This window comes from Salmo salar, chromosome ssa11, assembly GCF_905237065.1.
Source record: "Salmo salar chromosome ssa11, Ssal_v3.1, whole genome shotgun sequence".
NCBI classification, from domain to species: domain Eukaryota; kingdom Metazoa; phylum Chordata; class Actinopteri; order Salmoniformes; family Salmonidae; genus Salmo; species Salmo salar.
This window is the reverse complement of record NC_059452.1, coordinates 64,521,740-64,546,397: the sequence shown is the minus strand read 5'-3', so window position 1 is coordinate 64,546,397 and position 24,658 is coordinate 64,521,740. Positions and strand designations below refer to the sequence as shown.

Genomic DNA, 24,658 nt, shown 5'->3' with positions numbered 1-24,658 from the left:
CGTCATAGTTTCTCTCCGCCGGGCTGAGCTTCTTCGAGAAGAAGGCACAGGGGCGGAGCTTCGGTGGCGTACCCGAGCGCTGAGAGAGCATGGCTCCTATCCCAGCCTCGGACACGTCCACCTCCACTATGAACGCCAAAGAGGGTTCCAGATGGGCCAGCACAGGAGCCGAGGTAAACAGAGCCCTCAGGTGACCAAAAGCCCTGTCCGCCTCAGCCGACCACTGCAAACGTACCGGGCCCCCCTTCAGCAGTGAGGTAATGGGAGCCGCTACCTGACCAAAACCCCGGATAAACCTCCGGTAGTAATTGGCAAACCCTAGAAACCGCTGCACCTCCTTTACGGTGGTGGGAGATGGCCAATTACGCAAGGCTGAAATGCGGTCACTCTCCTTCTCCACCCCCGAGGTTGAAATGCAGTACCCTAGGAAGGAGACGGACTGCTGGAAGAACAGGCATTTCTCAGCCTTGACGTACAGGTCATGCTCCAACAGTCGACCAAGCACCCTGCGCACCAGGCACACATGCTCGGCGCGTGTAGCGGAGTATATCAGAATGTCATCAATATACACCATTACACCCTGCCCGTGCAGGTCCCTGAAAATCTCGCCTACAAAGGCTTGGAAGACTGATGGAGCATTCATCAACCCGTACGTCATGACGGGGTACTCATAATGCCCTGAGGTTGTACTGAACACCGTCTTCCACTCGTCTCTCTCCCGGATACGCACCAGGTTGTAAGCATTCCTGAGATATAGTTTGGTGAAGAAGCGCGCCCCGTGCAATGACTCAATCGCTGTGGTGATAAGAGGTAGCGGGTAACTGTACCTCACCGTGATCTGATTCAGGCCTTGGTAGTCAATACATGGGCGCAGACCTCCCTCCTTCTTCTTCACAAAAAATAAACTCGGAGGCGGGTGAAGTGGAGGACCAAATGTACCTCTGACGCAGGGATTCAGAGACATGTTTCCATAGCCGCCGTCTCCGCCTGTGAGAGGGGATACACGTGACTCCTGGGAAGTGCAGCGTCTACCAGGAGATTTATCCCACAATCGCCATGTCGATGGGTTGGTAATTGAGTCGCCTTCTTTTTGGAGAAGGTGAGAGCCAAATCAGCATATTCAGGGGGAATGTGCACGGTGGAGACCTGGTCTGGACTTTCCACCATAGTAGCACCAACGGAAACCCCTAGACACCTCCCCGAGCACTCTCGCGACCACCCCGTGAGAGCCCTCCGTTGCCAAGAAACAGTGGGGTCATGACAAGCTAACCAGGGTAGGCCTAGCACCACGGGAAACGCAGGAGTCTGAGGTGCGGGAGGTTCCTCCAAAACCAAAACGTGCACCACTTGTGGTCCCGAGGGCCGAGTTTGGGAAACGTTGTATGTAGTGACTGGTTGTATTGATACACCATCCAACGTGTAATTAATAACTTCACCATGCTCAAAGGGATATTCATTATCTGCTTTTTAAATGTATTTCTACCCATCTACCAATAGGTGCCCTTCTTTGTGAGGCATTGAAAAACCTCCCTGGTCTGTGGTTGAATTTGTGTTTGAAATTCACTGCTCGACTGAGGGACCTTACAGATAATTGTATGAGTGGGGTATAGAGATGAGGTAGTCAATCAAAAATAATGTTAAACACTATTATTGCACACAGAGTGAGTCCATGCAATTTATTATGTGACTTGTTAAGCACATTTTTACTCCTGAACCTATTTAGGCTTGCCATAACAAAGGGGTTGAATACTTATTGACGCAAGACATTTCAGCTTTTAATTTTTAAGTAATTGTGACCGACCGGCTCGATTCGATATTAGGTAGCAACATTTGAAATTGTGTTTTTTACATTGGATAAAGTAGAGACTAAGAGCTAGAGCATGGTATATCAGACACTACAGATTAGGAACAATGAGGAAGTAATTCTGCTTTGAAAGTTGATAAACTTGTTACCCCACTTTTGAGAAAATGGCCTTGAATGTTTTGGTACAACTACTGGATAGCTCTTCTTTGTCTACACCCATTCAGCATCATTCACACCCGCTTAAGCCTTAGCCCCACCCATCTCTTTAAGGATTCACATGTGACGCCATATGCTAAACAGAGTGAGTACGGTCGTTGTGTGCTAAACAACCAAATATTTCAAGACTAAGTTAGCGTTAAGTTAGCTGGCTAGCCAGCTCAAATAATGAGCATATCATATATTAAGACAACGTCTTAACTTTAGCTAATTTGTATTCATTATTTCAGGAAAATAAACTCACAACAAGATCATTATTTACAAGTTAATGGCAAGTTAATTACAGAAAATAGCTTATGGTTGTGAGTGTGATTAAAATAAAATCAGTGCATTCTACCAGAGAACTTGAACACCGTCTCTTTGGCCTAACGTTATATCCTAATTTGACTTTGGTGCAGGTCATGTTGTTCTTCACATTACTGTCTCTGGTAAACACACACTATATCAAATAAAATCTAAATGTATTTGTCACATGCACAGGATACAGAAGGTGTAAACGGTACAGTGAAATGGTTACTTGCATAGTGGAGTATTTTGTTTAGCTAAACAATTAACCATAGTCCCAACTCATAACATTACTACCCTGCATGAATCTGAAGGTAGCTAAAGCTAACCAACTAGGTTCAATGTTAGCTAGTTGGCTAACATTAGGCTATTACTAGCAATGCTCTGAGATATGAATAATACAGTGAGGGGAAAAAGTATTTTATCCCCTGCTGATTTTGTACGTTTGCCCACTGACAAAGAAATGATCAGTCTATAATTTTAATGGTAGGTTTATTTGAACAGTGAGAGACAGAATAACAACAAAAAAATCCTGAAAAACGCATGTCAAAAATGTTATTAATTGATTAGCATTTTAATGAGGGAAATAAGTATTTGAACCCCTCTCAATCAGAATGATTTCTGTCTCCCAGGTGTCTTTTATACAGGTAACGAGCTGAGATTAGGAGCACACTCTTAAAGGGAGTGCTCCTAATCTCAGTTTGTTACCTGTATAAAAGACACCTGTCCACAGAAGCAATCAATCAATCAGATTCCAAACTCTCCACCATGGCCAAGACCAAAGAGCTCTCCAAGGATGTCAGGGACAAGATTGTAGACCTACACAAGGCTGGAATGGGCTACAAGACCATCGCCAAGCAGCTTGGTGAGAAGGTGACAACAGTTGGTGCAATTATTCGCAAATGGAAGAAACACAAAAGAACTGTCAATCTCCCTCGGCCTGGGGTTCCATGCAAGATCTCACCTCGTGGAGTTGCAATGATCATGAGAACGGTGAGGAATCAGCCCAGAACTACACGGGAGGATCTTGTCAATGATCTCAAGGCAGCTGGGACCATAGTCACCAAGAAAACAATTGGTAACACACTACGCCGTGAAGGACTGAAATCCTGCAGCGCCTGCAAGGTCCCCCTGCTCAAGAAAGCACATATGTCACGGGTGTCGTAGGGTAGAGACCAAGACGCAGCGGGAAAATGTATACTCATCTTCTTTTTTTATTGGTGAAGAAGGAAAACATAAATGTATACAAAACAAAACGAATTTGACAGTCTCGTCAGGCAAACAGCTAAACAAGAACAATCCCACAAAATCCCATGACAAACAAACTCCTAATTATAGGACCTTCAATCAGAGGCAACGATAACCAGCTGCCTCCAATTGAAGGTCCAACCCCAATTAACTAAACATAGAACTACAATAGACTAGATAGAACATAGAAATATACTAACATAGAACATAGACTAACAAACCCCGGACTAATAAATCAAATCACCCCTCTACCGAAACACATACACAAAACACACCCTGAACCACATAAAACAAACACCCCCTGCCACGTCCTGACCAAACTACAATAACAAATAACCCCTATACTGGTCAGGACGTGACAACATATACATGCCCGTCTGAAGTTTGCCAATGAACATCTGAATGACTCAGAGGACAACTGGTGAAAGTGTTGTGGTCAGATGAGACCAAAATGGAGCTCTTTGGCATCAACTCAAATCGCCGTGTTTGGAGAAGGAGGAATGCTGCCTATGACCCCAAGAACACCATCCCCACCATCAAACATGGAGGTGGAAACATTATGCTTTGGGGGTGTTTTTCTGCTAAGGGGACAGGACAACTTCACCGCATCAAAGGGACGATGGACGGGGCCATGTACCGTCAAATCTTGGGTGAGAACCTCCTTCCCTCAGCCAGAGCATTGAAAATTAGTCGCGGATGGGTATTCCAGCATGACAATGACCCAAAACACACGGCCAAGGCACAAAGGAGTGGCTCAAGAAGAAGCACATTAAGGTCCTGGAGTGGCCTAGCCAGTCTCCAGACATTAATCCCATAGAAAATCTGTGGAAGGAGCTGAAGGTTTGAGTTGCCAAACGTCAGCCTCGAAACCTTAATGACTTGGAGAAGATCTGCAAAGAGGAGTGTGACAAAATCCCTCCTGAAATGTGTGCAAACCTGGTGGCCAACTACAAGAAACGTCTGACCTCTGTGATTGCCAACAAGGGTTTTGTTGTTATTCTGTCTCTCACTGTTCAAATAAACCTACCATTACAATTATAGACTGATCATTTCTTTGTCAGTGGGCAAATGTACAAAATCAGCAGGGGATCAAATACTTTTTTCCCTCACTGTATTACTATACACACGTAACGTTAGCTAGCGAGCCAGCCAGCTAGCGTAAGCTAGCTAACAGTACGCTTTAACTTGCAATGAAAACGACTTTCTGACTAAATTAGAAACGTATAATATCTTAAAATGTAGATAGATAGACTCTCTTAGTCATATACATGGATGAACGCTTCTCCCTCTCTGTCACAGATAGTTGCCCTTAATTTGAAGATGTAATCTGGAGACAGGTGTTTTTATATAACAGCCTTCTGTGTGTTCTCTTTTTGACTCCCTCCACATATTTGCAATCAAACACCAGAATTTCCTTAGCTATTATACTCTGCTTCCACCGGACATTCCACTGATTTCAAGACTCGGTCCTCCAGAAAGCGGAGAGCATTAGCAACACTTTTGCAATTCTTCATGACATCCTTTAAAAACGCAGTGTTAGAAAGGATTACCTACACTTACTGAGCAGCTCATGTTATAGACAGAAGTGTGCTACATGGCAGACCAATCCAAACTCATCTCTTGGCATGTCCAGCCCACCCATTATCTCAGCCAATCATGGCTAACGGGAAAGTTCCTGTCTTTTTCCATGGCTAAACCAACTAGGCTCGTAATTGAACAATTTTATTCGTATTTACAGTTGGCATACAAGTTTGTTATTAAGGCACATGAAAGTTTATGTTTCAGAAGGCATTTCTGCCAAAAAATGCATTTTGATAAAAATGTTTACGTTCCAATGCCTCTCCTGTGAAGTAGTGATGTGCGACATATGCCTAGTTTCCTGAAACGAGTCACAATTTCTAAACTTTTTTATTAACATAATTCCACTTTGACATTATGGGCTATTGTGTGTAGGCCTGTGACACAAATTCGCAATTTAATCTATTTTAAATTCAGGCTGTAACACAACAAAATGTGAAAAAAGTCAGGGGGTATGAGTACTTTCTGAAGGCACTGTAGTGGGACTCTGCTGACTGACGCCATTCTCTGCCACCATTTTGTATTTGCATCATCACTTACCCCTTCATTCCAGAAAATGAATTGTTTTTGTCACCCCTCCATCTCTCCCCACCACCCCTCTTCATCTTACTGCTGACATTGTTATTTCACCATCACCTCTTGCTGTTTCTTTTTCTCTCGCTCTACCTCTTTCTCTCATATGCTCTGTCTCTCCCATCTATCTTGTGTAATGCAATAACCCTGCTTGTGGCCATCAAACTAACCAATCAATGTTGTGCTTTTTTGGATGTCTGTGTAACTTTTATATTCAAATATAGAGTGGGTTTCTCTAGATATCATGTCATTTTGATGTTTATATTAGCCTTCCTTCTGTATGCCCCTCTCTCCCACTAATTCTCTCTCTTTCTGATTTTTTCCATCTCTCTCTCTCTCTTTCTCTAACTCTCTGATCACCTCTTCCTCTCTCCATTTGTCTATTATGTTTCTACACTCCCCCCTTCCATCTACATGGTAACAATGGCAGAGTTCTATGGTCTGGATGAGTCCGACCTGGACAAGGTGTTCCGGCTCCCCACCACAACCTTTATTGGGGGCAGCGAGAGCACTCTGCCCCTCCGAGAGATCATACAGCGCCTCGAGGTAGATCCGACGCATTGCACACACTCACTGCTTGCAAAAAACTTCCCACACACATGCACACACACACACAGACGCACTGACCTCTCCTCTCCTCTCCTCTAGATGGCGTACTGTCAGTCTATTGGAGTAGAGTTCATGTTCATTAATGACCTGGAGCAGTGCCAGTGGATCAGACAGAAGTTTGAGAGGCCAGGCATCATGCAGTTCACCCTGGAGGAGAAGAGGACCCTGCTAGCCAGAATGGTTCGATCCACCAGGTCTGTCTGTACACCAGTTTCACATAAACAAAATAGTCTGTGCATATTTACCAATTGTGCAGGTTACAAAAAATGTCACAAAGAATAAAAGGAATTCCTTTACGCTGTTGTATGCTCCCGTAGTTTATTGCATAAGCTCCTCCCAGAGTGCTAAGAACCTTGGCGTGATCCTGGACAACACCCTGTCGTTCTCCACTAACATCAAGGCGGTGACCCGATCCTGTAGGTTCATGCTCTACAACATTCGCAGAGTACGACCCTGCCTCACACAGGAAGCGGCGCAGGTCCTAATCCAGGCACTTGTCATCTCCCGTCTGGATTACTGCAACTCGCTGTTGGCTGGGCTCCCTGCCTGTGCCATTAAACCCCTACAACTCATCCAGAACGCCGCAGCCCGTCTGGTGTTCAACCTTCCCAAGTTCTCTCACGTCACCCCGCTCCTCCGCTCTCTCCACTGGCTTCCAGTTGAAGCTCGCATCCGCTACAAGACCATGGTGATTGCCTACGGAGCTGTGAAGGGAACAGCACCTCCATACCTTCAGGCTCTGATCAGGCCCTACACCCAAACAAGGGCACTGCGTTCATCCACCACTGGCCTGCTGGCCCCCCCTACCTCTGAGGAAGCACAGTTCCCGCTCAGCCCAGTCAAAACTGTTCGCTGCTCTGGCACCCCAATGGTGGAACAAGCTCCCTCACGACGCCAGGACAGCGGAGTCAATCACCACCTTCCGGAGACACCTGAAACCCCACCTCTTTAAGGAATACCTAGGATAGGATAAAGTAATCCTTCTAAACCCCCCCCCCCCTAAAAGATTTAGATGCACTATTGTAAAGTGGTTGTTCCACTGGATATCATAAGGTGAATGCACCATTTTATAAGTCGCTCTGGATAAGAGCGTCTGCTAAATGACTTAAATGTAATGTAATAAGCATATTGCTATTACCATATTTCTTGTGCTATGATATGGTTAGTGTGATGCACACAGCTGGACAACATACTACACTTCCACACCTCATCCCCAGATGACAGCAGCAACCGGTTTAAGTGATGTGCTCTGCGAGGAAGCCTTACATTTGACATTTTTGTCATTTAGCAGACTCTCTTATCCAGAACGACTTACAGTTAGTGCATTCATCTTAAAAACCTCTTAAGGATCGTACCCTTTTTTCAGTTTTTGCCTAAAATGACTTACCCAAATCTAACTGCCTGTAGCTCAGGACCTGAAGCAAAGATATGCATATTCTTGATACCATTTGAAAGAAAACACTTTGAAGTTTGTGGAAATGTGAAATTAATGTAGGAGAATATAACACATTAGATCTGTTAAAAGATAATCCAAACAAAAAAAAACATGCGTTTCCTATTATTCTTTTCAGAATTTTTGAAATGCAAAAGGCCATGATATAATATTGGAGTTTAGGTGCAATTTAGATTAGCAGTGTATGTGCAAAGTTTCAGATTGATCCAGTGAAGCATTGCAATACTGCACAAAAGTTTGTATCAAGTCTGCCCAAATGTGCCGAATTAGTCAATTGATAAATGTTATATAGAGAACATACTATAGAGAACATACAAAAATGATATGGTAATAAAACATGTAAGTTTACACACTCCCAGGAAGGTCATACATGATGGAAATTAGCTTCCCTATAGAAAAGACACTAACCTTCACGCATCTAGATGGCCGGGCGGGATGGGTGTGGGGCCAGAATCAGCAGGGGTTCAAACTTTAGAACCCAGTTCCTACATTTGAATATAGAAATGGATTTAATCAAACAAAGCTATGCTACATTTTATCTCTGGGACCCTCAGGATGACAAATCAGAGCAAGATTACTGAATGTAAGTACATTATTTATCTTCAGAGGTGCAAGTGTAATTATTACACAAGTGCAAGTGTAATAATTACTCAAGTGTTGGCAATCAGGTGGTTTGTCAGTCCTGGAGAGAGGAGGACCGAAGCCTCTCAGACGGTCTATGTTTGTTTCTTTGTGTTAGTTAACCTCTTTAGTTGGGCATGCCTTTTTGTAGGTTGGTTTTTTGTACATATTTATTTTGTCACCATGAACATGAATAACCTTCTTGGACTTGCCAACCAAGAGGTTAAGAAGGAGCTGGCCCTGAACTTGGTATGTTTGCTATCTCCTGGGTACATGTACATACAACACGGTCCGGACACTTCTACTTTCACGCTAAAGCACACACCTAGTCAGGTCACAGAACAATTAGGCAAGTCTAGGTCCCCTAGACAAAGTGAGTATAGTGTAACAGAAGGTTGTCTAATCGATTCCATAACACTTACACCTATCAAATCCTCTCAGATCTCCACAAATGCATAGAGCGGAAGGGCTATTTGAAATTGGGAATAGGGTTCATTTCTGGACTTGGTGACATATGTTTAACTTCCTGTTTCCTGTTGGCAAGGTTTGAGGAGTTCCTGCAGAGGAAATGGTCATCAGAGAAGCGTTTTGGCCTGGAGGGCTGTGAGTCTCTCATCCCGGCCCTGAAGACCATCATCGATAAGTCCAGTATGAACGGAGTGGAGAGCATCATCATGGGCATGCCTCACAGGTACTGTTACCACAGAAACACCAATCACAGGCTGCCCCACAGGCAAGTGTGTCCATGGAAACACCAATCATAGGCCCCCCTACAGGTACTGTTACCACATACACACCAATCACAAGCTTCCCCATGCGTAGCGTAGCTGAAAGTTGTTCTCCCTCTCTCCACCCTTCTCTATCTCTCCAGGGGGAGATTGAATGTGTTGGCTAATGTGATCCGTAAGGAGCTGGATCAGATCTTCTGTCAGTTTGACTCCAAGCTCGAGGCTGCTGATGAGGTAAATCCGACAGCTATCAGAGTGCAGGGTCCTGTTCATTAACCACCAAACGGGGAAGGAAATAACTGAAGCAGGGAGGGACTACCTGGATTTGTCCAATAAGAAACACCGATTTTCATTTTCTGTTGCAAAAGATTTTCAAATGTTGTCCATTGCGTATCCTAAAGATCACGACCCTGGTAACACAATATGGAAAGTGAATAACATGAAAAAAAATGTAAATGTAATGTAAATGTAAAAAAATATTCCATACCAGAAGTTAAAGAAAATGAAGAAGTTATACTCTTACAATTCACCTGCCCCCCCCCCAGGGTTCTGGAGATGTGAAGTACCACTTGGGGATGTGGCACCGGAGGATCAACCGGGTCACTGATAGGAACATCACACTGTCACTCATGGCTAACCCTTCTCACCTGGAGGCTGTGGACCCCGTGGTGCAGGGCAAGACCAAGGCTGAGCAGTTCTACTGCGGGGACACAGAAGGCAACAGGGTAAGTACACACACAGGCCGACAGACTGTGTATGTATTTGTATGTTTTTTGGTTTCTGTCTGTCTGTGTGTGTTTGTTTGTGTATTTATATTTCTGTTTGTGTGTATTTCCAGGTAATGTCCATCCTGCTCCATGGTGATGCAGCGTTTGCAGGCCAGGGGGTTGTCTATGAGACCTTCCACCTCTCTGACCTGCCCTCCTACACCACACATGGCACTATCCATGTGGTGGTCAACAACCAGGTAACACACGCACATGCGCGTAGGCACGCAGGCATGCACACACACACACACACACACCCTTCCCTTAATTTAACTTCCCTCTTTTCTCTCTCCCTCCCTGTAGATTGGTTTCACCACCGACCCCAGGGTGGCGAGGTCATCCTCTTACCCTACAGACGTGGCCAAAGTGGTCAACGCCCCCATCTTCCATGTCAACGCTGACGACCCCGAGGCTGTCATGTACGTGTGTAATGTCGCCGCCGAGTGGAGGGCCACCTTTCACAAGGACGTAGTCGTCGACCTGGTGAGTGTGTGTTTCCTGACCAGGGTGGTATTCATTAGGCATGAAACAGAGGAAAACAGACTGAAACAGGGAGGGACTACTAAAAAATGGTGTGAAAACGTTTGTGACCAATTAGAAACTTGTCCAATAAGAAACGTGTATGTGTTTCCTGATCAGGTTTTTGTAATGGTCATAATGAGATGATAATTATAATAGGGTTATTAAGCAGACACCTTTAGTGACTTACCGAACAGTCATCATTGACAGTGACCCATATATATATATATGGGTCTTTCTATAAATAAAGGGACTAATGTGTGACATCAGGGTAAAAAAAAAGGCATTATGTACATTTAAATATGATTTTCTTGCATCTTCACATGTGTACTTACAGGAATACGAGTCTAGATAGGCAAAATGAGACCATAACTCCTAGCAACAACAAAACATCTACATATCATTCAAAATGTCACAAGAAACATGGACACTGCATTTTTCTTTGCCATGCCTAGTAGCAGGTCTGTTTGTGTTGTAGTCACCTTCTCTATCATTTATAGCCATGCTTAATATTCCAGAAGAATGCATTTCTGTATTTTTGTATAGTTTATATAATTTATTGCAATAATATAATAGAATGGCCTCTGTCAACAAATCATTGACAATAATAATAACCAATAATGGAATCATTATAGTCAGTAAACTCTTCAAGTTGTGTGTGTGTGTGTGTGTGTGTGTGTGTGTGTGTGTGTGTGTGTGTGTGTGTGTGTGTGCGTGTGCGCGTGCGTGTGTGTGAACTAGACGTCACATTCTTGCTTCCTCTGTCCTTGTTTCCTCCACTCTATGCAACTCCTCGAAAGTGGGAGGAACCTTCCCTCTTCTCCACCAATGTGCTTTGAGAGGGAGGTGAGGAATGGAGGAAACAAGGGGAGAATCTCAATTGCATTTCCTTCATTCCTCACATCCTCTCCCCTTGCCTCCTTCTCAAAACCCATTGGATAAGAAGGTGACAGAGGAGGGACCTCTGACCTTCTCATCCAATGGGTTTTGAGATGGAGATGAAGAGAGAGGATGCAATGAATAAAGGAAATGCAATAGAAATTCTCACAAGGACAGAGGAAGCAAGTATTTGACAGCTATTAAAATGTTTTGACAGTGCCGGACTGACTGACTGACCGACTGAGCTACCATAATACCCATGGCCTGTCCAGAAACAACCCCATCCCCTACTGCCCAGAGTCTAGACACTTGTGGAGATCTGAGAGGGATTGATGGGTGGTGACACGTTGAGAGCTCCATCTTAACCTCTGAAAGGCTTGGTGGAATTTTGGTGGCATTGCTTACACCTGTTCAATTCTCTCAGATCTCCACAAGTGTCTAGGGGTAGGGGCTAGGGAGTGTTTCTGGACAGGACCCCACAACCCTTCGGGTGTGTAGTGGACCTACAGCACAACACTTGAGGCATTGGTTGGATGTTTAATTCCATTGCTATACACACACAGATTTTCACAGGTGTAAGCTGGACACACCCACGGCACCCTATCAGGCTGATCAGACAGGTCTGGGCAGCTGGAGACCTGCTGTAAACAGGATATATTTACATGTCTACTATTCAAACCCTTCCTTCATTCAAATCAAATTTTATTTGTCACATGCGCCGACTACAACAAGTGTAGACTACCGTGAAATGCTTACTTACAAGCCCTTATCCAACAGTGCAGTTCACGAAAAGTTAAGAAAATATTTACTAAGTAGACTAAAATAAAAAGTAATTATAAAAAGCAACACAATAAGAATAACACTAACTAGGCTATATACAGGGGGAACCGGTACCGAGTCAGTGTGCGGGGGTACAGATTAGTTGAGGTAATTTGTACATGTAGGTGGGGTGAAGGGACTATGCATAGATAATAAACAGCGAGTAGCAGGGGTCATGTGGCGATTTTATTAATCATTCAGCAGTCTTATGGCTTGGGGGTAGAAGCTGTTGAGAAGTCTTTTGGTCCTAGACTTGGCGCTCCGGTACAACTTGCCATGCGGTAGCAGAGAAAACAGTCTATAACTTGGGTGACTGGCGTCGTGTTTGGCCACGCAGTCGTGGGTGAACAGGGAATACAGGAGGGGACTAAGTACACACCCCTGAGGGTCCCCAGTGTTAAGGATCAGCATGGCAGATGTGTTGTTGCCTACTCGTACCACCTGGGGACGGCCCGTCAGGAAGTCCAGGATCCAGTTGCAGAGGGAGGTGTTTAGTCCCAGAGTCCTTAGCTTAGTGATGAGCTTTGTGGGCACTATGGTGTTGAACGCTGAGCTGTAGTCAATGAACAGCATTCTCACATAGGTGTTCCTTTTGTCCAGGTGAGAAAGGGCAGTGTGGAGTGCGATTGAGATTGCGTCATCTGTGGATCTGTTGGGCGGTATGCGAATTGTGGGTCTATGGTGGGTCTAGGGTGTCCGGGAGGATGCTGTTGATGTGAGCCATGACCAGTCTTTAAAAGCACTTCATGGCTACCGACGTGAGTATCACGGGGTTGTAATCATTTAGGCAGGTTACCTTTGCTTCCTTGGGCACAGTTACTATGGTGATCCGTTATAAAAATGTAGGTATTACAGAGGTTGAAAATGTCAATGAAGACACTTGACAGTTGGTCCGTGCTTGCTTTGAGTACACGTCCTGGTAATCCGTCTGGCTCAGCGGCTTTGTGAATGTTGACCTGTTTAAAAGTTTTGTTCACATCGGCTACCAAGAGCATTATGACACAGTCCTCCAGAACAGCTGGTGCTCTCGTGCATGCTTCAGTGTTGCTCGCCTCGAAGCAAGCATAAAAGGCATTTAGCTCGTCTGGTCGGCTCGCGTCACTGGGCAGCTTGCGTCTGGGTTTCCCTTTGTAATCCGTAATAGTTTTCAAGCCCTGCCACATCCAACGAGCATCAGAGCCGGTGTAGTAGGATTCAATCTTAATCCTATATTGACGCTTTGTTTGATGGTATCGTCTGTGGGCATAGTGGGATTTCATATAAGCGTCCGGTTTAGTCTCCCGCTCCTTGCCTGTAATCCATGGCTTCTGGTTGGGATATGTACGTACAGTCACTGTGGGGATGATGTCATCGATGCACTTATTGATGAAGCCGATGACTGAGGTGGTATACTCCTCAATGCCATTGGATGAGTCCCGGAACATATTTCAGTCTGTGCTAGCAAAATGGTCTCTGTTCGGTCTCTGTTCTGCCGGTGCATTTAAAATAGCACTAGCTCTATATTGTTCTGAATGTATTCATGTTTTTATTCCAGCTAGTTAGATGTACAACCAATGACTAACTATAGCTAGGGCATATCTCTTGTCTAGCAGTAGATACTGTTGTTTTGGCTGTATAGCATCATTTACTAAGATTACCAATGATTAGCTTGGTAGCTAGGATATATCAGTCAGCTAACTATTTACAGTAACAGCAGTTCATTAATAAGTCAATACACGCTCAATTATATGCCGAAATTTCGAAATCTTACCTTATCTTGCACAGTGGCTTGGTATGGGCAGCTATTAATCAATTAATTAATTGATAATAGATTCATAGAATGGAGTTAGAAGGATGACCTCCTACTTTGAAAGGACAGGAAGTGTTGGCTGTGCACTTGACCAGGGATTCCACATTTAACCCCACCCACATTTGAACATCGAAATATCAAATTGTTTTGGGGTTTTATATTAAAAAATGAATAAACAAGGTGTTTTAACATTGCCGATTGCTCCGTTTTAACTATTTAGCTATTTATCTTGACCACCGTAACAACAGACACCAAAGTGTTCTGTCAGTCCTCCAGATCAACATTAATTCCTGCACAATGGCTGTTGTTAAATCACGTGCTCTTTATCACTTGACTGTCATTCAGACAGTATCTCCGATGAGATACATTCAGGGGGGGCATCCATGAATACAATTGTAGCAGCTCCAAACAGTTGTACACTACTAGAGATGCACACTGGTACCCTAGTTTATAGAAAGACCCATATATGTAGCCCCTGCAGGTAACATGCCATAACCATGAACGAGCTGACTTCTAATGTGTGTGTGTGTGTGTGTGTGTGTGTGTGTGTGTGTGTGTGTGTGTGTGTGTGTGCGTGTGTGCGTGCGTGCGCGTGTGTGTGCGCACGTGTGTGTGCGTGTGTGTGTTACAGGTGTGTTACAGGCGTAACGGCCACAATGAGATGGACGAACCCATGTTCACCCAGCCTCTGATGTACAAGCAGATCAAGAAGCAGAAAGGAGTCCTACAGAAATACGCTGAGAAACTCATAGCAGAGGGAGCTGTCACCAGACAGGAGTACGAGGTAACATATTTTGCCATATACACTGAGTATACCAAACATTAGGAACACCTTCCTAATATTGAGTTGCACTCCCCCTTTTGCCCTCAGAACAGACTAATTTCATCGGGGCATGGACTCTGCAAGGTGTCGAAAGTGTTCCACAGGGATGCTGGCCCATGTTGACTCCAGTGCTTCCCGCAGTTGTGTCAAGTCGGCTGGATGTCCTTTGGGTGGTGAACCATTCTTGATACACACGGGAAACTGTTGAGTGTGAAAAACTCAGCAGTTCCTGACACAAGCAGGTGTACCTGGCACCTACAACCATACCCCGTTCAAAGGCACTTAAATATTTTGTCTTGCCCATTCACCATCTGAATGGCACAAATACACAAACTATGTCTTAATTGTCTAACGGGTTAAAAACACTTATTTAACCTGTCTCCTCCCATTAATCTACACTGATTGAAGTGGATTTAACAAGTGACATCAATAAGGGATCATAGCTTTCACCTGGATTCACCTGGTCAGTCAATGTCATGGAAAGAGCGGGTGTTCTTAATGTTATGTTCACTCAGTGTATACTATACACCATAGACTGCCCATATACATCATGTAGCATAATCAGCCCTTACAAACCTCTACTTAGATATTATATTCTGTCCTCTGTCTTTATATGAAAGACTGTTCTTAATAGAGTGTACTCGCTGATTGATATGAGGTACCAAGGTGTTGTTGTTGAGGATGACTTAATTTAACATTAAATGGATATTAACCCTCTCCCCTCTAGGAGGAGATTGCCAAGTATGACAAGATCTGTGAAGAGGCTCACGCTCGCTCCAAAGACGAGAAGATTCTACACATCAAACACTGGCTAGACTCACCCTGGCCCGGTGTGTGTGTGTGTGTGTGTGTGTGTGTGTGTGTGTGTGTGTGTGTGTGTGTGTGTGTGTGTGTGTGTGTGTGTGTGTGTGTGTGTGTGTGTGTGTGTGTGTGTGTGTGTGTGTGTGTGTGTGTGTGTGTGTGTGTGTGTGTGTAAACCAAAGTTTTACAATATATTGTAAGTGCATACAGTACCAGTCAATAGTTTGGACACAACTACACATTCATTGTAGAATACTAGTGAAGACATCAAAACTATGAAATAACACATGGGATCATGTAGTAGCCAAAAAAGTGTTCAACAAATCAAAATATATTTTAGATTCTTCAAAGTATCCACCCTTTGTCTTGATGACAGCTTTGCACACACTTGTAATTCTCTCAGCCAGCTTCACCTGGAATGCTTTTCCAACAATCATGAAGGAGTTCCCACATATGCTGAGCACTTGTTGGCTGATTTTCCTTCACTCTGTGGTCCAACTCATACCAAACCATCTCAATTGGGTTGAGGTCGGGTGATTGTGGAGGCCTGGTCATCTGATGCAGCAGTCCATCACTCTCCTTCTTGGTCAAATAGCCCTTACACAGCCTGGAGGTGTGTTGGGTCATTGTCCTGTTGAAAATGATTGTCCCACTAAGCGCAAACCAGGTGGGATGGCGTATTGCTGCAGAATGTTGTGGCAGCCATGCTGGTTAAGTGTGCCTTGAATTTTAAATAAATCACAGTGTCACCAGCAAAGCACCCCGACACCATCACACCTCCTCCTCCATGCTTCACGGTGGGAACTACACATGCGGAGAACATCCGTTCACCTACTCTGCGTCTCACAAAGGTTGGAACCAAAAATCTCAAATTTGGACTCATCAGACCAAAGGACAGATTTCCACCAGTCTAATGTTCATTGCTCGTGTTTCTTGGTCCAAGCAAGTCTCTTCTTATTATTGGTGTCCTTTAGTAGTGGTTTCTTTGCAGCAATTCGACCATGAAGGCCTGATTCACGCGGTCTCCTCTGAACAGTTGATGTTGACATGTGTCTGTTACTTGAACTCTGTGAAGTATTTATTTGGGCTGTAATTTCTGAGGTTAGTAACTAATGAACTTATCCTCTGCAGCAGAAGTAACTCTAGATCTTCGTTTCCTGTGGCGGTCCTCATGAGTGCCAGTTTCATCATAGCTCTTGATGGTTTTTACGACTGCACTTGTAGAAACTTTCAAAGTTCTTGAAATTTTCCACATTGACATGTCTTAAACTAATGATGTACTGTTGTTTCTCTTTGCTTATTTGAGCTGTTCTTGCCATAATATGGACTTGGTATTTTACCAAATAGTGTTGTCTTCTGTATAGCACCTCTACCTTGTCACAACACAACTAATTGTCTCAAACGCATTAAGAAGGAAAGAAATTCCACAAATTCACTTTAAGAAGGCACACCTGTTAATTGAAATGCATTCCAGGTGGCTACCTTATGAAGCTGGTTGAGAGAATGCCAAGAGTGTGCAAAGCAGTCATCAAGGCAACGGGTGGCTACTTTGAAGAATCTCATATAAAATATACACTACTGGTCAAACGTTTTAGAACACTTACTCATTCAAGGGTTTTTCTTTATTTTTACTATTTTCTACATTGTAGAATAATACTGAAGACATCAAAACTATGAAATAACACATATGGAATCATGAAGTAACCAAAAAAGTGTTAAACAATGTAGAAAATGTCCAAACTTTTGGCCGGTTGTGTGTGTGTGTGTGTGTGTGTGTGTGTGTGTGTGTGTGTGTGTGTGTGTGTGTGTGTGTGTGTGTGTGTGTGTGTGTGTGTGTGTGTGTGTGTGTGTTTTTATTCTCTGTGTAAGCATACACTAACAGTGTGTATTTTTTTATAAATGTGTGTGTGTGTGTGTAGGTTTCTTCAACATGGATGGCCAGCCTAAGAGTATGACCAGTCCGTCTACAGGCCTGACTGAGGAGGAGCTGGGACACATAGGACACATTGCTTCATCTGTCCCTGTGGAAGACTTCACTATACACGGAGGTAGACAACCACGCACATACACTCAAACACACAAGTGCGCGCACAAACCCATACACACACACACGCGTGGACACACAATACCTGTGGAAGACAAATACAGCGTAACCTATGTACGTGCTCACATATCCTTGTGTGTGTGTGTGTGTGTGTGTGTGTGTGTGTGTGTGTGTGTGTGTGTGTGTGTGTGTGTGTGTGTGTGTGTGTGTGTCAGGTCTGAGTCGTATACTAAAGGGTCGTGCGGCGATGGTGGGCCAGCGTGTGTGTGACTGGGCTCTAGGAGAGTACATGGCCTTTGGCTCGTTGCTCAAGGAGGGAACACACATACGTCTCAGCGGACAGGACGTGGAGAGAGGAACCTTCAGGTACTAATGTCACCCTTACGACAGCCTATGTCAATGTTATGACTGTATGTCATACTAAAGTCTCTTGTTTGACAGTGTTATGTGTTATTTGTCATTGCTGAATTATATATTTAAGTTTTATTTGGAATTGTACACATTTGCAGCTAAGTGCTGAATTATAGCATACATCTGTAGGCCTACGTAATTAAGTAAAGTATTCAGACCCCTTGACTTTTTCAACATTTTGTTACATTACAGCCTTATTCTAAAATGGATTGAATAGTTTTTTCCCTCATCAATCTACACACAATACCCCACAATGACAAAGAAAAAACTGTTTTTTAGACATTTTTGAATGAATTTACCACATAACTGAATTTCCCACAGATGGACTCCAATCATCTCAAGGATAATCAATGTAAACAGGATGCACCTGAGCTCAATTTCGAGTCTCATAGCAAAGGGTTTTCGCTTTGTCATTATGGGGTATTGTGTGTAGATTGATGAGGAAAAATATTAATTTAATCAATTTTAGAATGAGGCTTTAATGTAACACAATGTGGAAAAAGTGAAGGGGTCTGAATACTTTCCGAATGCACTGTAGTATACAATATTACACTTAAGCAGCGTTAAGCAGTCTCACAAAGTAAGGCATAGGGCTGTTGTAGTATCTGTCAGTCCGAGCAGGGGGAAGGTTCCGTTTGTGACTGGATCAGGTAGATCTGCCACTGACATGGCTTCTTGTCTGAGGTAGCCATTTGTTGTAATCCTGGGATTTTGCAAGCTTCTGGACAAAGAATCTGCTGAGGTGGGTGCGGCGGGACTCCAAGGACTGCAAGCCCACGTCATTGCATGCAGTCGTAGGATGTGTAGGTGGGGCCCATGATGATTTTGGTTGCACGTGTTGGATCTTCTCAAGTTGGTTGTGTTGGTGGGCTTTGAGACCTGGGAGACCTGGGTGCCATACTGAAGCGCTATTGTCACACCTTGGTAGTATAGTAACTCTTATTTACTCTCTCTCTCCCTCTCCGTGTCTCTCCCTTGCTTCTTCTACCCACCCCTCTACCTCTCCCCTTCCTCTCTTTTCTCTACCCATAACTCTCTCTCTCTCTCCTTCTCCATCTCTCCATCTACCCCTCTACAGTCACAGACACCATGTTCTCCATGACCAGAATGTAGATAAGAGGATCTGTATTCCCATGAACCACATCGCTCCTAACCAGGCTCCATACACTGTCTGTAACAGCTCTCTGTCAGAGTACGGAGTATTGGGTTAGTACACACACATATACACACACACACACACGTACATGTACGCAGACATGCGCACACACATTCAGATGCAGTCTTTTATTTTGCTGTCTTTACGGTACAGCATGCCACAGCATTATGAAGAGTTGTCTGTTTTTTTTTGTTCCCTCATGCTTTCTGACCTGAACATCTCTCTCTCTCCTTTTCTCCCCCCTCTAGGTTTCGAGCTGGGTTTTGCCATGGCTAGTCCCAATGCTCTGGTTCTGTGGGAGGCCCAGTTTGGGGACTTCCACAACACAGCCCAGTGTATCATAGACCAGTTCATCTGCCCAGGACAGGCCAAGTGGGTCAGACAGAACGGAATAGTCCTACTGCTACCCCATGGCATGGAAGGAATGGTAGGAACTACTGTCTGTCCGTCCATCCATCTGTGAGGCAGAGTATGTGAGTGTAAACCTGTGTGTGTGTGTGTGTGTGTGTGTGTGTGTGTGTGTGTGTGTGTGTGTGTGTGTGTGTGTGTGTGTGTGTGTGTGTGTGTGTGTGTGTGTGTGTGTGTGTGTGTGTGTGTGTGTGTGTGTGTGTGTGTGTGTGTGTGTGTGTGTATCCGTCCGCCTGTCTGTCTGCCTCAGTCTCTGAGAACAGAATAGCACTGCTGCTCCCACCACTTATCTATAAGTCTGTCTTCGCTTTGAAGAACATTGTCTGTTGTCACAAATGGATGATAAACTATATATCCCATGATCCTATACTCAGGGTCCAGAGCACTCGTCGGCCCGACCAGAGAGGTTCCTGCAGATGTGTAATGAAGACCCGGATGCATACCCTGTAAGTGTGTGTGTGTGTGTGTGTGTGTGTGTGTGTGTGTGTGTGTGTGTGTGTGTGTGTGTGTGTGTGTGTGTGTGTGTGTGTGTGTGTGTGTGTGTGTGTGTGTGTGTGTGTGTGTGTGTGTGTGTGTGTGTGTGTGTGTGTGTGTGTGTGTGAAAGACAGAGAGTGTGGGTGGGAGCGTATGTGTATGACCTGTCCCTTCTCTCATATATAGAAATTCTCTGCTGAGGAGTTTGCTGTGCGTCAGCTGTATGACTGTAACTGGATCATAGTCAACTGCTCTACACCGGCTAACTACTTCCACGTACTCCGCAGACAAATACTACAGCCCTTCAGGAAGCCTGTGAGTGCCACACACACACATACATTCAGGTTTACAGAAACACGTCCTTCACATACACTCTACACACACATCTCTCCTCTTTTTCTCTTATTTTCTCCCTCTCTCTTTCTCTCTGTCCTCCAGCTGATAGTCTTCACCCCCAAGTCACTGCTGCGCCACCCTGATGCCAAGTCCAGCTTTGACGACATGCTGCCAGGTGAGGGAGAGAGGGAGGGATGGAGGGAGATGAGGGAGGGAGGATTTAGGTTAGCAAGGCGAGGAGGTTGGAAGCTAGCTATGGTCATGATGGCTCCTTCTAACATCTGACATACAGTACTGTAGTTAAGTTATCTTAGCTAAGATATCTGGTGGAACGGGATAACAAAGATTGTCTGAAGTGTCTGCTTGTCACCAGACCTGAGTTCAAATGGTATTTGCTTTCAATCAAATGCGTTGAGCCTTTGACTGAGCCTGAGCGGGGGTTGCACTTTGGGGACTCTTCCATTGGGTTCCATTGCACCAGGCAAGTATTTGAAAGAAAACAAATACTATTTAAATACTGCTTATCAGACCAATGAGAGACGAATGAGTGTGTGTGTGTACATGTGTGTACCGTACGTGTGTGTGTTTCTATACTGTGTGTTTGTGTGTGTGTCTTTCAGGTACCCACTTCCAGCGTCTGATCCCAGACAGTGGTCCTGTGTGTGAGAAGCCAGATGGGGTGAAGAGGATTGTGTTCTGTACTGGGAAGGTCTACTATGAACTGACCCGAGAACGCAAGAACAGAGGCATGGATAATACTGTGGCCATTGCACGCATAGAGCAGGTATACACACACACATGCATACACGCACACAGGTACAGTGCACACTCTCAGGCATACACACACTTCCAATCTCATCTCTCTCTCTCGTCCATCTATCTCTTTCTCCTCCAGCTCTCTCCCTTCCCGTTTGACCAGGTGAAGGTGGAGACAGATCGTTATCCCAACGCTGACCTGGTGTGGTGCCAGGAAGAGCACAAGAACCAGGGTTACTATGACTACGTCAAACCCCGCCTCCGCACCACCGTCGACCGCACCCGCCCCGTTTGGTACGACCCAGCCTCCTTCACTCACAGGGGAAGATATCAATGAATAATTTGTTCAAAGAGTTGTGTTTCGTATTAAATGTGTTCTCGCTTCTTTCTCATGTTTGTATGTGTGTGTGTGTGTATGTATGTATGTGTGTGTAGGTATGCTGGTCGTGGGCCAGCAGCAGCTCCAGCTACAGGGAACAAAGCAGCTCACCTGGTTGAATTACAACGCTTCCTAGATACAGCTTTTAACCTGGACGCATTCACTGGGCAGTCCTAACACACTTATACTATAATCCCTATGCCCTATACCCCTCAAACTCAACTCTGGACCTCGAAGCCAGTTCCACTGCGTTTTTTTCATTGTCCCCTCTAATCAGGGATTGATTTAGACCTGGAACACCAGGTGGGTGCAATTAATTATCCGGTAGAACAGAAAACCAGCAGGCTCCAGACCTCGTAGGGCAAGAGTTGAATACCACTGACCTATACACCACACAGTACCCTTACCTCACCTGCTGAAGTTATACCGCTTTTTAGTCAGGTTTTAACCTGGATGTATACACTTGAGTCTTAGCAGACTTATACCCTAGACTCTAACCCCAACACCCTTAATCCTACTCTTATCCCTAAACCAGCATACACTGGATAGTCTTAACACACTTACCCTGAACCCTCATTCAGTTTCTCTATATTATTTATATATCAAGACACACTATGAACTGTCTGCTATGAAAGACTTTAGATACATTGATACGCACACTGACTGACCATAGGTCCTCTTGCACTGGGAAATGTCCATGCAGTTTTACAATGGATCCATTTAAGAGGAATGTATTCAACCATACAAATGCCCTCCATTTTCCTCTCTCTCACTTTCTATCTCTCACTACTCATTCTCCATCTTCTCCATCCCTCTCTTCCTCTGTGTTTTAACCCTCTTTCATTTATTCTTCCCAATCATCATCTTTCATTCCCCTCTTCTTCCTTCTCTCCTCTTGACCACTCACCTCCTTCTCTTTTCTCCTCCTCCCTACTTTTCCTTCTCTTCCACCTCCTGTGCCAAATGTAAACAAACTGTTGGGAGATGAGAAATTACTATTATATTATATAAAAACAGTGTATAAGCTCCACTAGTAACTTATGAAGAGACAAGGTAAAAATGCCTACTGGTCTGGCAGGGATCTCTTTCGGACTAAGTAAAGGATTTATTTATTTTCGTATAGTGTTCTATGTTTGTTCTTTAATCATTTATTCATTCAATAAAGACATTGTCGGTGTCATCGTGTGAGCCTTCAAATGCTTTTCCAGGTATCTCATATCTTGCATATTAATAACTTATTAATAATATATCTTGGGTGTGTCAGCAGTGCTCAGTTTATTTTACCAATAAACATAGTGACGTCATCATACTCATTCCGATTAGCTGGGCCTGGCTCCAAAGTGGGCCATATGAAATGTAAACCAGTAAAATCTTTGAAATTGTTTAACATTACGTTTATATTTTTCTTCAGTATATACAGTACCAGTTAAAGGTTTGGACAACACTACTCATTCAAGGGTTTTTTCTTTATTTTATTATTTTCTACATTGTCAAATAATAGTGATGACATCAAAACTATGAATATACAGATGGAATCATGTAGTAACCAAAAAAGTGTTAAACAAATCAAAATATATTTTATATTTTCACACCCTTGGCATTCTCTCAACCAGCTTAATCTGGAATGCTTTTCCAACAGTCTTGAAGGAGTTCCCACATATGCTGAGCACTTGGCTGCTTTTCCTTCACTCTGCGGTCCAACTCATCCCAAACCATCTCAATTGGGTTTAGGTAGGGTGATTGTGGAGGCCAGGTCATCTGATGCAGCACTCCATCACTCTCCTTGGTCAAATAGCCCTTACACAGCCTGGAGGTGTGTTGGGTCATTGTCCTGTTGAAAAACAAATGATAGTCCCACTAAGCGCAAACCAGATGGGATGGCGTATCGCTGCAGACTGCTGTGGCAGCCATGCTGGTTAAGTGTGCCTTGAATTCTAAATAAATCGCAGACAGTATCACCAGCAAAGCACCCCCACACCATCACACCTCCTCCTCCATGCTTCATCGTGGGAACCACACATGCAGAGATCATCCATTCACCTACTCTGCGTCTCACAAATACACGACAGTTGTAACCAAAAATCTCAAATTTGGACTCATCAAACAAAAGGACAGATTTCTACCGGTCTAATGTCCATTGCTCGTGTCTCTTCTTCTTGTTGATGTGCATTAGTAGTGGTTTCTTTACAGCAATTCAACCATTCACGCAGTCTCATCTGAACAGTTGATGTTGAGATGTGTCTGTTACTTGAACTCTGAAGAATTTATTTGGCCTGCAATTTCTGAGGCTGGTGTCACGTACACTCCCTCGCCGGCCTCTAGGTCATCAGGCTGCTGATTATCTCGCACATCTGTCACTATCGTCTTTGGCGCCTGCGCCTCATGACACTCACCTGGAATCACCTCCTTGATTATCTTCCCTATATCTGTCACTCTCCTTGGTTCTTTCCTCAGGTGTTATTGACTCTGTTTTCATGTCGGTGCGCTTTGTTTTTTTGTGTTCATTGTTTCTTTATTTATTAAAACACTCACTCCCTGAATTTGCTTCCCAATTCTCAGCGCATTTGTTACAGCTGGTAACTAATGAACTTATCTTCTGCAGCAGAGGTAGTGGCGGTCTTCATGAGAGCCAGTTTCCTCATAGCGCTTGATGGTTTTTGCGACTGCACTTGAAAAAACCTTCAAAGTTCTTGAAATTTTCCAAATTGAAAAGGGGGATACCAAGTCAGATGTACAACTGAATGCCTAAAACTGAAATGTGTCGAACGTACTTAACCAATCAGAGAGGTGCGGGGGGCTGCCTTATTCGACATCCACGTCTTCGGCGCCCGGGGAACAGTGGGTTAACTGCCTTGCTCGGGGGCAGAACAACAGACTTTTACCTTGCCAGCTCGAGGATTTGATCCACCAACCTTTCGGTTACTGGCCCAATGCTCTAACCACTAAGCTACCTGCCGCCCCTGACCTTCATGTCTTAAAGTAACGATGGACTGTCATTTCTCTTTGCTTATTTGAGCTGTTCTTGCCATAATATGGACTTGGTATTTTAACAAATAGGGCTATCTTCTGTATATCACCCCTACCTTGTCACAACACAACTGATTGGCTCAAATGCATTAAGAAGGAAAGAAATTCCACAAATTAACTTTTAACAAGGCACACCTGTTAATTGAAATGCATT

General features: G+C 44.2%; 1 protein-coding gene across 6 annotated transcripts in view; it reads left to right on the top strand.

Annotated features, from left to right (window-relative positions):
- LOC106563000 (2-oxoglutarate dehydrogenase, mitochondrial) overlaps nucleotides 1-22,654 on the top strand; it is a 53,432-nt gene extending 30,778 nt beyond the window's left edge. For all 6 annotated transcript variants that reach the window (XM_045689835.1, XM_045689833.1, XM_045689836.1 and 3 more), the window contains 19 exons: nucleotides 6,135-6,250; nucleotides 6,353-6,507; nucleotides 8,932-9,078; nucleotides 9,259-9,349; nucleotides 9,661-9,840; nucleotides 9,954-10,082; nucleotides 10,186-10,365; nucleotides 14,520-14,672; nucleotides 15,439-15,541; nucleotides 17,432-17,560; nucleotides 17,772-17,922; nucleotides 19,046-19,173; nucleotides 19,372-19,550; nucleotides 19,906-19,977; nucleotides 20,193-20,321; nucleotides 20,445-20,517; nucleotides 20,963-21,126; nucleotides 21,238-21,392; nucleotides 21,534-22,654. In XM_045689835.1, the coding sequence (XP_045545791.1) occupies nucleotides 6,135-6,250; nucleotides 6,353-6,507; nucleotides 8,932-9,078; nucleotides 9,259-9,349; nucleotides 9,661-9,840; nucleotides 9,954-10,082; nucleotides 10,186-10,365; nucleotides 14,520-14,672; nucleotides 15,439-15,541; nucleotides 17,432-17,560; nucleotides 17,772-17,922; nucleotides 19,046-19,173; nucleotides 19,372-19,550; nucleotides 19,906-19,977; nucleotides 20,193-20,321; nucleotides 20,445-20,517; nucleotides 20,963-21,126; nucleotides 21,238-21,392; nucleotides 21,534-21,654 (2,555 nt within the window). In that variant the 3' untranslated portion in view covers nucleotides 21,655-22,654. The remainder of the gene's footprint in view (nucleotides 1-6,134; nucleotides 6,251-6,352; nucleotides 6,508-8,931; nucleotides 9,079-9,258; nucleotides 9,350-9,660; nucleotides 9,841-9,953; nucleotides 10,083-10,185; nucleotides 10,366-14,519; nucleotides 14,673-15,438; nucleotides 15,542-17,431; nucleotides 17,561-17,771; nucleotides 17,923-19,045; nucleotides 19,174-19,371; nucleotides 19,551-19,905; nucleotides 19,978-20,192; nucleotides 20,322-20,444; nucleotides 20,518-20,962; nucleotides 21,127-21,237; nucleotides 21,393-21,533) is intronic.
- Nucleotides 22,655-24,658: the final 2,004 nt, after the last annotated feature.